The 11,339-nt window shown below is 45.3% G+C and overlaps 3 protein-coding genes across 3 annotated transcripts; all 3 read left to right on the plus strand.

Annotated features, from left to right (window-relative positions):
• Positions 1-211: 211 nt before the first annotated feature.
• On the plus strand, positions 212-2,508 carry LOC119284618. The gene is made up of 3 exons (XM_037563760.1): positions 212-476; positions 1,081-1,154; positions 2,134-2,508. The coding sequence occupies exons 1-3, from the start codon at positions 291-293 to the stop codon at positions 2,210-2,212; spliced, it is 339 nt and encodes a 112-aa protein (XP_037419657.1). The 5' UTR covers positions 212-290; the 3' UTR covers positions 2,213-2,508.
• Positions 2,509-3,174: 666 nt separating this feature from the next.
• LOC119284619 (ribulose-phosphate 3-epimerase, chloroplastic) lies at positions 3,175-7,038 on the plus strand. The gene is made up of 9 exons (XM_037563761.1): positions 3,175-3,428; positions 4,138-4,243; positions 4,489-4,629; positions 4,731-4,844; positions 5,431-5,509; positions 6,153-6,262; positions 6,342-6,398; positions 6,576-6,645; positions 6,730-7,038. The coding sequence occupies exons 1-9, from the start codon at positions 3,334-3,336 to the stop codon at positions 6,777-6,779; spliced, it is 822 nt and encodes a 273-aa protein (XP_037419658.1). The 5' UTR covers positions 3,175-3,333; the 3' UTR covers positions 6,780-7,038.
• Positions 7,039-7,758: 720 nt separating this feature from the next.
• On the plus strand, positions 7,759-10,161 carry LOC119284620. Its single transcript, XM_037563762.1, has 2 exons — positions 7,759-9,069; positions 9,745-10,161. Exons 1-2 carry the CDS (start codon positions 7,878-7,880, stop codon positions 9,771-9,773), a joined length of 1,221 nt encoding a protein of 406 aa, XP_037419659.1. The 5' UTR covers positions 7,759-7,877; the 3' UTR covers positions 9,774-10,161.
• Positions 10,162-11,339: the final 1,178 nt, after the last annotated feature.

Consider the following 11,339-nt stretch of genomic DNA (forward strand, 5'->3'; position numbering starts at 1 on the left):
AAATGATAGCGCTTGTTGGGAAGATGGATGACGGATACTCTAACCAGCTGAGCTATGGGACCCATACGTATAACCATATTATTAAACTGATAAAAATAAAAATTATTGGATTGGATTAGAGGAAACGATGGCGAACCTTTAATTAAAACAAAATTTCTGTCGCTAACCATCCGATGATCCGATCCGCCGGATAAAACTGGACGGCCAGATCGGCGCCTCTCCCACTCTCCTCCTGACCTCGCCGAAACCCCCCTTCCAAACTCCCACTCCCCGAACCCCGAAGGCGATCCATGGCGGCGGCGGGTTGGCTCCGGCGAGCGGCATCGGCGGTGGCGTTGCCTCGCATGCCGTCTGGACTCACCATCATGCCACCCCCTCCCCCCGCTCCTCTCCCCGAGGCACAGTCCCTCGTGCTCCCCAGCCTCGGCGCCGCCATCGCCCCCGCGATGGAACTCATGGCCGTCCCCAAGAAGAAGGTCTCGTGGCTTATTCCCCCGTTTTATTCCGTGTTATTCTTGTCATTTACATGTGCGTGCTCTGGTTTCGGTGATCTCTTTGCCTTTGCTGTCGCGTAGTACCAAGACTCTAAGAGGATGCACTCTAGGTGTTCGGTGAAATGCCTGGTGCGTAGAAACTGGAAAGTGAGACATGTCGAAATGTTTCACCAGAGGAACATAGTTGATAGCATTATGGTGCAGATCACCTGCTTGTTGATTACTTGGTAGTTCAGTGACAGATATAGTGTTTGGCGTTTAAGTCAGTTTCAGTTAGAGCACAAAGTCTTATTCAGGGGTATGTTTGTTTATACTGATGTTTGAAGACATAAGTTCTAGTATTCAAACATATTTTTCATTCATGTACATGCAAATTTGCCAAAATGTGATGAACAAATTGATATTAATATCAATATTACCAACATATGGAGAACCTACAATCTCACATCCTCAACACTACTTATTAGGATAATCATATTTTGGCCTACTATCTATGTGTTCTTCAGACAGACTGTTCTTTGGTTTCTGCCTGTTGTCCTTGTACATAATCACCATTGCTGCCCTCATTCTTTCTTGTGCATTTCAGATCTCGAAATATAAGAGGGGTTTGAGAAATGGGCCCAGAGCCCTGAAGCCTGTTCCAGTGATTATCCGTTGCAGGTACAGTTAGAACTCGAGATATGCTTGTCGACGCTTCTAATTTGTTGTGTTCTTGCTAACTTTGTAATAAATCATTGTTGGATAAAAACAAATATCACATTTCCATGTGTAACAGTATTCTTGATTCTGATTGTTTTACTACTTAGTTAAACAACTGTTAGACTGGTTAGATGTAAAACCTGACTTTTAGTGATACAATTACCTTTTCGAATGTACAGAGAATATCTTATATGCCACTTTGAGTTTGTGTATGTCATATTTTCTATCGGAAAAACATATGGCACTGATGTTCCTTTTAATGCAACGCAGAGAAGACCAACATATGCTTTTTTGCTACCACTTTTATGGTCCAAATACAGATTAGTCTATAATAGGATCTCATATTTTTGTAGTGGAAGTGGTGTAGAACCAGGGTATTTTTATCTTTCCCCCACATTGATCGCTGAAAGTAGCATAGGTCATTGAAGCCACATGTTTCCTGTGGTACAAATACACAAATTGGCAAACTTGGATGTCATGGACATTTGACATTTCACAAGCTCTCAGTGGCATATAAGATATCCCCCCTAGAATGTAATGCTACCATTAGGCAGTAGCTACAAACTTTAGGTTTTAGTGGAGCCACAGAATTTCAGGCACCTTCAGAATTTCATAGGTTCAGACAGTAGGCCATGAGATGTTTGACATTTTACAGTATTACAAAATCATATCAGTTCTTCCCAGAGGATTCAGAAACTGCCTACCTCATCTCAGTTCCAGATTTGTTGTCCTTTGATCTGTGCTAGTAATATTTCTTTTCGTGCAAGTGCCTTCATGCCTTTGTTGTACGTCACCATTCGGGAATGCGGAACATAGAAAATGGATCCAGTGATCACTAGTAATGAGCATTTTTCAGTGCCACAAGCAAGCTACATCTGCATGTCCCTGCTGTGGTATGTTGAGAAGGGCGTGACTGGATATGATTTTTGCGCTTTTTCAGGTGCTGCGGGCGAGTGAAGCTGCCGCACTTCTACTGCTGCAGCGGAGAAAAAGGGAACGCCGGTGACTCCAGCTCATAAGCACCGAGTTTGCGCATGAAGCCCTGGCAGAACATCGTAGTGCAATGGAAATCCCCAGTTATCGCTTTGTATTCTGCTGCTATCTCTTTGCGAGCAGTAAATTGTATGTAGACTTTAGTTTGGTTTTCATAATTCCATGGCGAACTTAGTGTTGGTCTTTGCCAGGAGCGTGGATGCTCTCTGAGTTGAGTGATGGTTGATTATTATGTGTTGCTAACTTTCAGTATGTACGACGCCCCGTTGCTACATCAAAATAAAAGGAAAAAAATGGTAGCATGTCTTTGTTTTGACCATAATATAGAACCCCAGTGTGAGAAAACTAAACTATTGTTCTGTTTCGTATGGGGGAAAAATGACACTCCCTCCTATCCGAATTAATTGACTAGAGGCTGTGTCAATTAATTCGGATCAGAGGTAATAAATTGTTTTGACCACACAGAATCCCAGTGTGAGAAAATTATACTCCCTCCGCTTCATAATATAAGAATGTTTTTGACACTAGTATTTTATTATGGGACGGAGGAAGTACTTACTTTTTGTTCCGTTTCATATTGGGGGAGAAGACAATAAATTGGGTTTGGTTGTGGCCGTGTGTTGTCTGCACTGATAAATTGGCGTGTATATCGTACCCCCTCCCTCCCTCCCTCCGGAATTAGTTGACGAATCTAGCACAGACGGAGTATGATGATCCGGTCCCTGTGGCGCATCAGGAAAGAAAGAGATGCCGCGGGGAGATCCGGGTGCCGTTTCTGTCCATTCCGTGCCGCGGAGGCGCACGGCGCACACACGCACCCAGGGTAGGCGACGAAACGGCGGTCGTTGGCCTGGCTCTGGCTCGGCCGCCAGCCCGACACCAACCAAAACAATCCCCCGAACCGGCGGAGCGTGCCCCCGAAAAGGCGTGGAGACGCTGCAATCTCTGTGTGGCTACAGGGTCAGCGAGCAGATAACGAGACGGAGCCGTCGTGAGGCTGCGGCTGCGCCCGGCGATTCCCCCCTCCCCGCGCCTAGCCCCCACCAAATCGGCAGCGTTTCCATTCCATTCCGCCAGAGGCAGAGCGGCAGCGCGAGCGAGTTTTGGTTGGTGGACACAGACACACAAGACGAACACGGCGGTACAGATGGCGTCCCCGTCCTCGTCGCTCTGCTCCAGCCTCGGCTACCCGCGCGCCGCCTCCCTCGGCGCCCGCCGCCGCGCCGGCTTCTCCTCGTCCAGGTACGCCGTCCACTTCCCCTCCCCTCCCCGCCGCGCCTAGGCCTTTTCTCCTCCCTCCCTGTATGCCTGTATCCGCGCCCGCACCGCGGGGTAGGTGGGTAGGTGGCACGCCGCGCCGGGGGCGACTTCGATCCCCGTTTGGTTCGGCGGCAATCTCGAGCTCCTTGTTCCGTGACCAGACCGATGGCGCCGAGCATCAGAGCCTGTGCGCGTCCAAATGGGCTGCGCGGCCGCCCTCGGTGTGGCGCGTTCTCGGACGGAGTTGGTGGTGCTGACCCGAGCTCAAAGTGCTCGGGGATCGAGCAACCCCTGTGTACGCACCAATTTAGCTCATCATCGCAGGCAGGGCAGCTAGAGGTTGGTTTTGTGCCATGGGCTTCTGACGAAAGGGTTCGAGTTTGGGGGAGCAAGCATCGGGGAGGGATGTCTGTTCCATCTTAGCAGCGTGTGCCTGCTTGTGTTGACCGACCATTTTCTGTCTCGTCAACCGAAACCATAGAGAGGGAATTTAGACTCTGAAAACGATGATAGATCATGCTTGCACAAGCTTAAGCTGTTCCTTAAGCTCTTTGTTCGTGTTGCCTGTTAAGAAGGGAAGGGGCAAGGCAAAATTTCTGGTCAGGTCACCTGTTGATGACCACATATTGGTTTGGGTGTCAGTCTCGTTTGGTTCTGAATTCTAGACTTTGTTTTTATTCATGGTTTCCAGGAAGCTATTCCAAGTGAAGGCATCAAGGGTCGACAGTTTCTCCAAGAGTGACATCATTGTGTCCCCTTCCATTCTCTCTGCAAACTTCGCCAAGCTTGGTGAACAGGTCTGTTGACATACTAACATCCACTGCACCACAAAGCTCTGACATGATCACTCCACTGAACATGAATTATTAATGTCTGGAAGAATGATTCTAGTGTGCTATCGGTCCCATAGCTTGATAGTATGATGAATTGGCTGTATGGACCAACACCTGCATGACACAAATTATCATCCAAAATGCCACTGCAGTGGAGCGTGCTGAAATTATAGTTCACACTCATCTTTTGACAGTGTTGATATTACTAGGTAAAAGCTGTGGAGGTGGCAGGATGTGACTGGATTCATGTTGATGTCATGGACGGTCGCTTTGTGCCAAACATCACGATTGGACCATTGATTGTTGATGCTCTGCGTCCAGTGACTGATCTTCCATTGGATGTGCATCTGGTACTTATTGAGAACCCTGAGTGAAGTTCTTAGTGTTTGTGTGCTGTAGTCTCACCCCCATTAACCCTTCTTATTATGGTGTTTGTGATTTTTAATTGCAGATGATTGTGGAACCTGAGCAGCGAATTCCTGATTTTATCAAGGCAGGTGCTGATATTGTTAGCGTCCACTGTGAGCAAACGGCAACCATCCATCTGCACCGAACAGTCGATCAGGTAATCATTGGCTGAATGTCAATCCACATGTTAATATTTCAGATAATAGAGTTGAATGCCAACAACTTCAACTATCTTTTTGAGTCTATGTCCATCTCTCACTTTTTATTTGCTCCTTGATAATTTTTGTTGTTTAGGTTTGATGTAGTTGTGCAGATGGTTTCAGTCAGTAGTATACTTGACAATTATGCTGTATTTTCTGTTCATTCATGAAGTGTGAGTCCCTTCTGAATTGAGTGAGGTTTTTGTGTTATATTAGCTGGATTATCACTAGGCTACTATCGCAGGAGGAGCACACGTTCGACTTCCTAGCGTCTTAGTGTTACACCTACAGCTGATACATTCCTTGATGCTTGTAATGTCGGAACACTTTGCACACCAAGTCCTTTTCTAGATCTTTTATTATCCTAGTAGTGGTAAGGGCTGTAATATGCCTGTATCCCTCTTACCTGCCTAACTGTAGTTTGACCTGGATACCATATTCATTTTCTGAGCTACAACTAAATGGCTGATGCTTGTGAGTAATTTTATTTTGATGTCACAGAAAAAACCAGATTGATTGTATTCATCTCATACATTTTGCCAGATTAAAAGTCTAGGAGCAAAGGCTGGAGTTGTTTTGAACCCTGGGACCCCACTCAGTGCGATAGAATATGTACTTGAATGTAAGAATTCTTCTCTCTACATTACTGATGGTATCTCGGGATGTGCTTAATGTTTGGAAAATCAATTGATGGTACTAGATTAGTATTTAACACTAAAATGGTGACTCACGAAAGATTGGTGTTGGAAGAAGCACAAAACCTAATCAGAATATGTATGTGATTCTGTAGATCGGGCTAGTCACTCGTACTATTTAGCTACTCATCATGGTTTTCTTTTATCAGCATAGGTATAAGTATAGCTAGCGTTCTAGTTAAGATGAAACTTGTACTGCTTCTGGTGGGAATTTGTGACAATTTTCACTACATGATCATCTCGACTTACTTGACTATCCACATGTACTCACATGGTGTTCCTTGGATAAGATTAATTAACGGGATTCAAAGTGAAAGTTCCAAGGCTTTCTTAGTGTAACATAGACTCTGCACCTTTTTTACTTATTTCCATGTAACGGTATTCTGCCTTGGATAAGACTAATTGCAGTAAAACTTAGTTACGTTTCTAACTGTGTCTTACGCTCGACAAGTAAACATGTCTGTAGTTTATAACTAGACTGAACAAGACATATATCATCTTTCATGATTATCTTGAGCATTCACCATGTACTGACAGCTGACAAGCTATTGCATTTGTTTGCCTGTGCAGCTGTTGATCTGGTATTGATTATGTCAGTCAACCCTGGGTTTGGTGGGCAAAGCTTCATTGAGAGCCAAGTAAAGAAAATTGCTGATTTGAGAAAATTATGTGAAGAGAAGGTATATATCCCTTATGTTTTGTAGGTATTCTTACGCCCCGATGTTTGAAATGCTCAAATTCAATTTCCTAATGTTGTAGGGAGTGAACCCCTGGATTGAGGTTGATGGTGGAGTCAGCCCCAAAAATGCCTACAAGGTGACCTAGTTTTTTCCTCTGTTGTTATCTCACCACTAGTTCTTGTTCTGATTTTCCTATGATACCAATTTCCTTGTGCTCTCTCCTATGTGGACAAGCCTGTGTCACAGTCCTATATTAACAATTTTATTCAGCCAGGTGCTGATTTCATTTCCCCTTCACTCTACTAAATGATAGGTCATTGAAGCTGGCGCGAATGCCCTTGTTGCTGGTTCTGCGGTTTTCGGAGCTAAAGACTATGCTGAAGGTATGGCTCTTTCCAGCGGCATCCATTTTCGATCTTGTACCCTGTGAAGTTCTTAGATATTAATTCCATCTCGCGAATATGCAGCTATCAAAGGAATCAAGACCAGCAAAAGACCTGTAGCCGTAGCAGCATGAAGAACCGGAGTATGAGCTTGTTGTTACGCTGTGTAACATCTTTTTTTTCTTCACCATTGTCGTGGTTTGCAATGCATAGGTGCCTTTCACTGTCAAGCCATACGTTGTATCACAGAGATCACCATCATCAGATAGGGAAAAAGAGGCAGCACAGAAAGATAATTTTCCTTTTCCAGTTGTCTGCGACTGCGAGGATGCACATATATATCTTCTGTACTCCCTCTGTTTTTATTTACTTCGCATATTAGAGTTGACTGAAGTCAAACTTCCTAAAGTCTGACCAAGTTTATAGAAGAAAATATAAATATTTACCATAACAAATTTATACTATGTGAAAGTATATTTGATAATGAATCTAATGGTGTTGATTTCTTATTGTATATGTTAACTTTGTCAAAGTTTATAAAGTTTGACTTTGACCAAAACTAATATGCGGAGTAAATAAAAACGGAGGGAGTACTATGTCCACTCCATGACAAGGGCAACGAACGACGTGTCCTGTGTGATAACATTACCGCGAGCTCAGGATTGTTCATGATTAAGCAACCCCTCCTCTCATCTTTCATCTTTGTACCATCAGTCCAGTGGTCCATGGTAATTGCCCGAAGAAAACCTTGCTGATATACAAAGCAAAGCAGGCATCCATTTGATCTGTGTTCAAATAATAATGCTCAAACGGCCAGCGGAAATTGCACATTTCATCCGTGTTCTCCTTATCGTATTGCCTTGTAGTGCTATCCTTTTTCTTTGAGTGATCCATGCACAGTTTTTTTAGGAAAACATTCGCATCTGTGTTCTCCTCATCGTATAGTTTTTTTTTTGAGGGGTCCTTATGGTATAGCCGTACTCTCTCCTTGTGACTACCAAAACATTTAGCATCTCAAAAAAGAAAAAGAAAAACATTAGCATCTCGGCCTCCCTGAAGCCCAAGAGCAAAGCGAAATAGGCCCAGCGGTCCAGCCTGTTCACACGAGCCCATTCAGGACGCAGAAACCCCACTCCTCCCACTCGCAACTCCACGCCGCGGCGGCGCTGCTCCACCACTCCCCCGCAAATCCCTCGACGGAAACCCCAATCCGGCGACGCGACGGCGGCCCAATGCCCCCCACGACGAGCCTCCCTCTGGCGCAGCGCGGCCGCCACTCGCCGCCGGCGCTGGTCGACGACGCCATGAGGGAGATCTTCCTGCGCGTCCCGGCGGACGACCCCAAGACCCTCGTCCGCGCCGCCGCCGTCTGCACGACCTGGAGCCGCATCCTCTCCGACGTCATCTTCACCCGCGAGTACCGCGCCTTCCACGGCGCGCCGCCCGTGCTGGGCTTCCTCCACAACACCCACCACGAGAGGTCGTGGGGGAAAGGGAGGAGCAAGCAGCACGAGGAGTACCTGGTCTCCAACTTCGTCTCCACCGCGTCCTTCCGCCCGCCGGCCTGCCACGAGCGCCGCCACTGGCGCGTCCTCGACTCCCGCCATGGCCTCGTCCTCTTCCACACCCCCAAAAGGGACGAGGACTTCGTCATCTGCGACCTCGTCACCTACGACCGGTGGAGGATCGACGCCGCCCCCGAGTGCGCGGAAATCATCTGGAATCGTGAGGACGAGGACGATGACGAGGACGAGGAAGAGGTCGAGGGAGTAACCTGGAATGCTGCAGTGCTCTGCGCCAAGGATGGATGCAACCACCTCTACTGCCATGGCGGCCCTTTCCTTGTGGCCCTCGTCGGCTCCGACGAGGATCAGGAGATCACCTTTGCATCTGTATACTCATCACAGACTGATGAGTGGAGCGACATGATCTCCATTGAGGAGCCGAATGCCATCGAGATGACTGGGCAAATTGGCGTTGTTGGAAATAAGGTCTATTTCCAATGTGAATGTACCCAAAGTATTGTGGAGTACAACATGGGTGAGGAAGAACTATCGGTGATTGATCCAATATTTGAAGACGATAATGAGGACATACCGGCCATTGGACTCTTGGGGATGGAGGATGGCATGCTGCTGTTCGCCACCGTGCTGGAGCCTAGACTCTACCTATGGTCAATGGAGGCTGGCTCCAATGGAGCTGCGCCATTGGCACAGCGCAGAGTCATTGAGCTCGCACCGTTGCTCCCTTGTCGTGCCCTCTTGGATGTGTCAGTGGTTGGTTTTGCAGAAGGTGTTGGTCTCATCTTCCTGAATACAGAGGCTGGGTTGTACACAATTGAGCTCAACTCAGGCCGAAGCAAGGAGGTACATAGAGTGACATCTTTCAAAAGAGTCATGCCCTACACAAGCTTCTATACTAGAGGTACGAAATATGCACATTTAGTCATGAACACTAAACACGCCATTCACTAGCTTTAACTACGTTGATAAGTACTCCCTCTGTAAAGAAATATAAGAGCATTTAGATCACTAAAGAAATGATCTAAACGCTCGTATATTTCTTTATGGAGGGAGTATGTAGAGATTTTCTTTCATTTTTCTACGTAAATAGATAGACATTTATGTGTAGAGTTCCCAGTAGTTGTGTGGAGCCTGCCTTAGGCAGATAACCAAGCAGCTTACCAAAGAAATCCATGCTGATTGTGTGCTTGGTGCTGCATGTTTCGCTTGCTGCTCTAGTATATATGCTGCACTAATTAGGCCTTATGGGTAGGTTATCCTAGCCAAACTTTGCTGATCAGGCCCCAGCATTGCCAAGAGCAGTTTGCATACAGGTTATGTGATCGGAGCTCTGGTTGGTGTGTGTGTGTGTGTGTGCGTGCGCCACTGAACACTTGCGCAAGGGAAGGAGAGGGTTTCCTTGATGTGTGTCTCCGACATTATAGTAGTACATATTGAATCATACCGTGATGTGGATGTGTCCTGTTATTTCTTGGTTCATTTGGACAGCTAGAGTTGAAGTTATTTTAAGGGACAAAATGTGCTCCTCTTGTGCTCATCGGAACATCTTATGAAGCTTTGTTTTCTTATGGTGCAGCTTGGGGGAGAATGCCGACCTCTGACTAAGCTACCTGTTGGTGCTACTGCTACATCAGTATAATCAAATGGCGTCAAAACGATGGATCTGTTTGCTTTTGCTGCCCAGGAAGAATTTGTACCACTGAACTTCGGTGTCTTCTTTTGCTGGATGTGTTGGATTGTTCTGTCAGGGTGTATGCGCTTTTGTTCTGTTTGTGCTTGTGCCAAAACTTGAGTCCGCAGTCACTGTGTCCGTAACACCAGCAGGGTATTTATGTGTTTTACCTAAGGAATTAAGGTAAGGAAGTAGAACATGATCAATTGTGACAGTAACTTATGAGTGTAGACTTAAAGTACCTAAATTTTAAGGAGACGGAGTATGTAGTAATCAGCTGGGCTATGTCGATCTTTGGAAGGTCATCTTATATTTCCGTATTGTGCAAGTGCTCGAAGGCAAGCCCATTTTTGTTTGGTGATATGTGGTTTCATAAATTTGATCAACATCGAGATGTGAGAAAGACGATTGATTATTGGTGGAGAAGCGACCGCACAGCCTCCCGTCAATGACATTTTGACATAATTGAGAAACCAAAAATGTCTCGTTGAGTTACCGTGGAAAAATGAATCATTCCTCAACAAATTCTTTTGTACCATGACAACCAATCGGAGTGTGTGCGTACACAAGGCACTGCATGTGTTAGAGATATGACAGACAAGAAAACGAGGAAGATCGAATCAAACATAGGGGCGCAAGATTTTAACATGGAAACCCCCTTCAATGCGAAAGGGAAAAACACCATGGACGCCGACCAACGAAAATTCACTATATCAAGAGAGATTACAAGTGCCGGGGATATGCAACTGATCAACTTATCCCGTGTAGCGGCTTACAATATATATATATATATATATATATATATATATATATATATATATATATATAGATATATATATATATATACATATATATATAGATATATATATAGACTTGCTAAAGTGAGCCAGAGCGTAGAATTATGATTATGCGCGCTGCCCATTGAGCCGTAACTAGATTAGGAAAAAAGTAACTGCATGTGCACCCCTCCGCAGATCCACCCACCCCACGTGGTTCCACACTTTCTTTTGATCGTAAGTGGCAAGCCACATGTAGTAATTTGCATTTTATGTGTTACTACAGCCTGAAACTTTTCAACTTTACAGTGATCAGCCATGTGAAAAATCGCTCAATTACTTTAGCAAATACTCTCGCTTTACCATTGGAGAACTCTTATTACTACTAATTCTCAATACATTTACTAGGACAATTGTCCACACAGTAACGGTTATGATGGTTGATTACTATATTCCATAGTTTTTTACGAGCCATGGAAATGGAAGCGGACACTAATAAAACAAGATCGGGCAGCAGTAACATAATAAATTCTTTTACTATGTTTCCTATTGTTCATTACTATGTCATATGTGCGCGGGATCGTGAACGAGTGGGAGGCAATAGTAATGAAATTAATATCGTTACTAGGTTTCCCACTAAATTTACTACTAGGTGGAAGAAAAATACGCGAGGTTCGATGGTTCCTTGATTACAGAGGCGAGGGAGTGGTGCGCGTAGTCTGA

The sequence above is a fragment of the Triticum dicoccoides genome, chromosome 4A, assembly GCF_002162155.2.
Source record: "Triticum dicoccoides isolate Atlit2015 ecotype Zavitan chromosome 4A, WEW_v2.0, whole genome shotgun sequence".
NCBI classification, from domain to species: Eukaryota; Viridiplantae; Streptophyta; class Magnoliopsida; order Poales; family Poaceae; genus Triticum; species Triticum dicoccoides.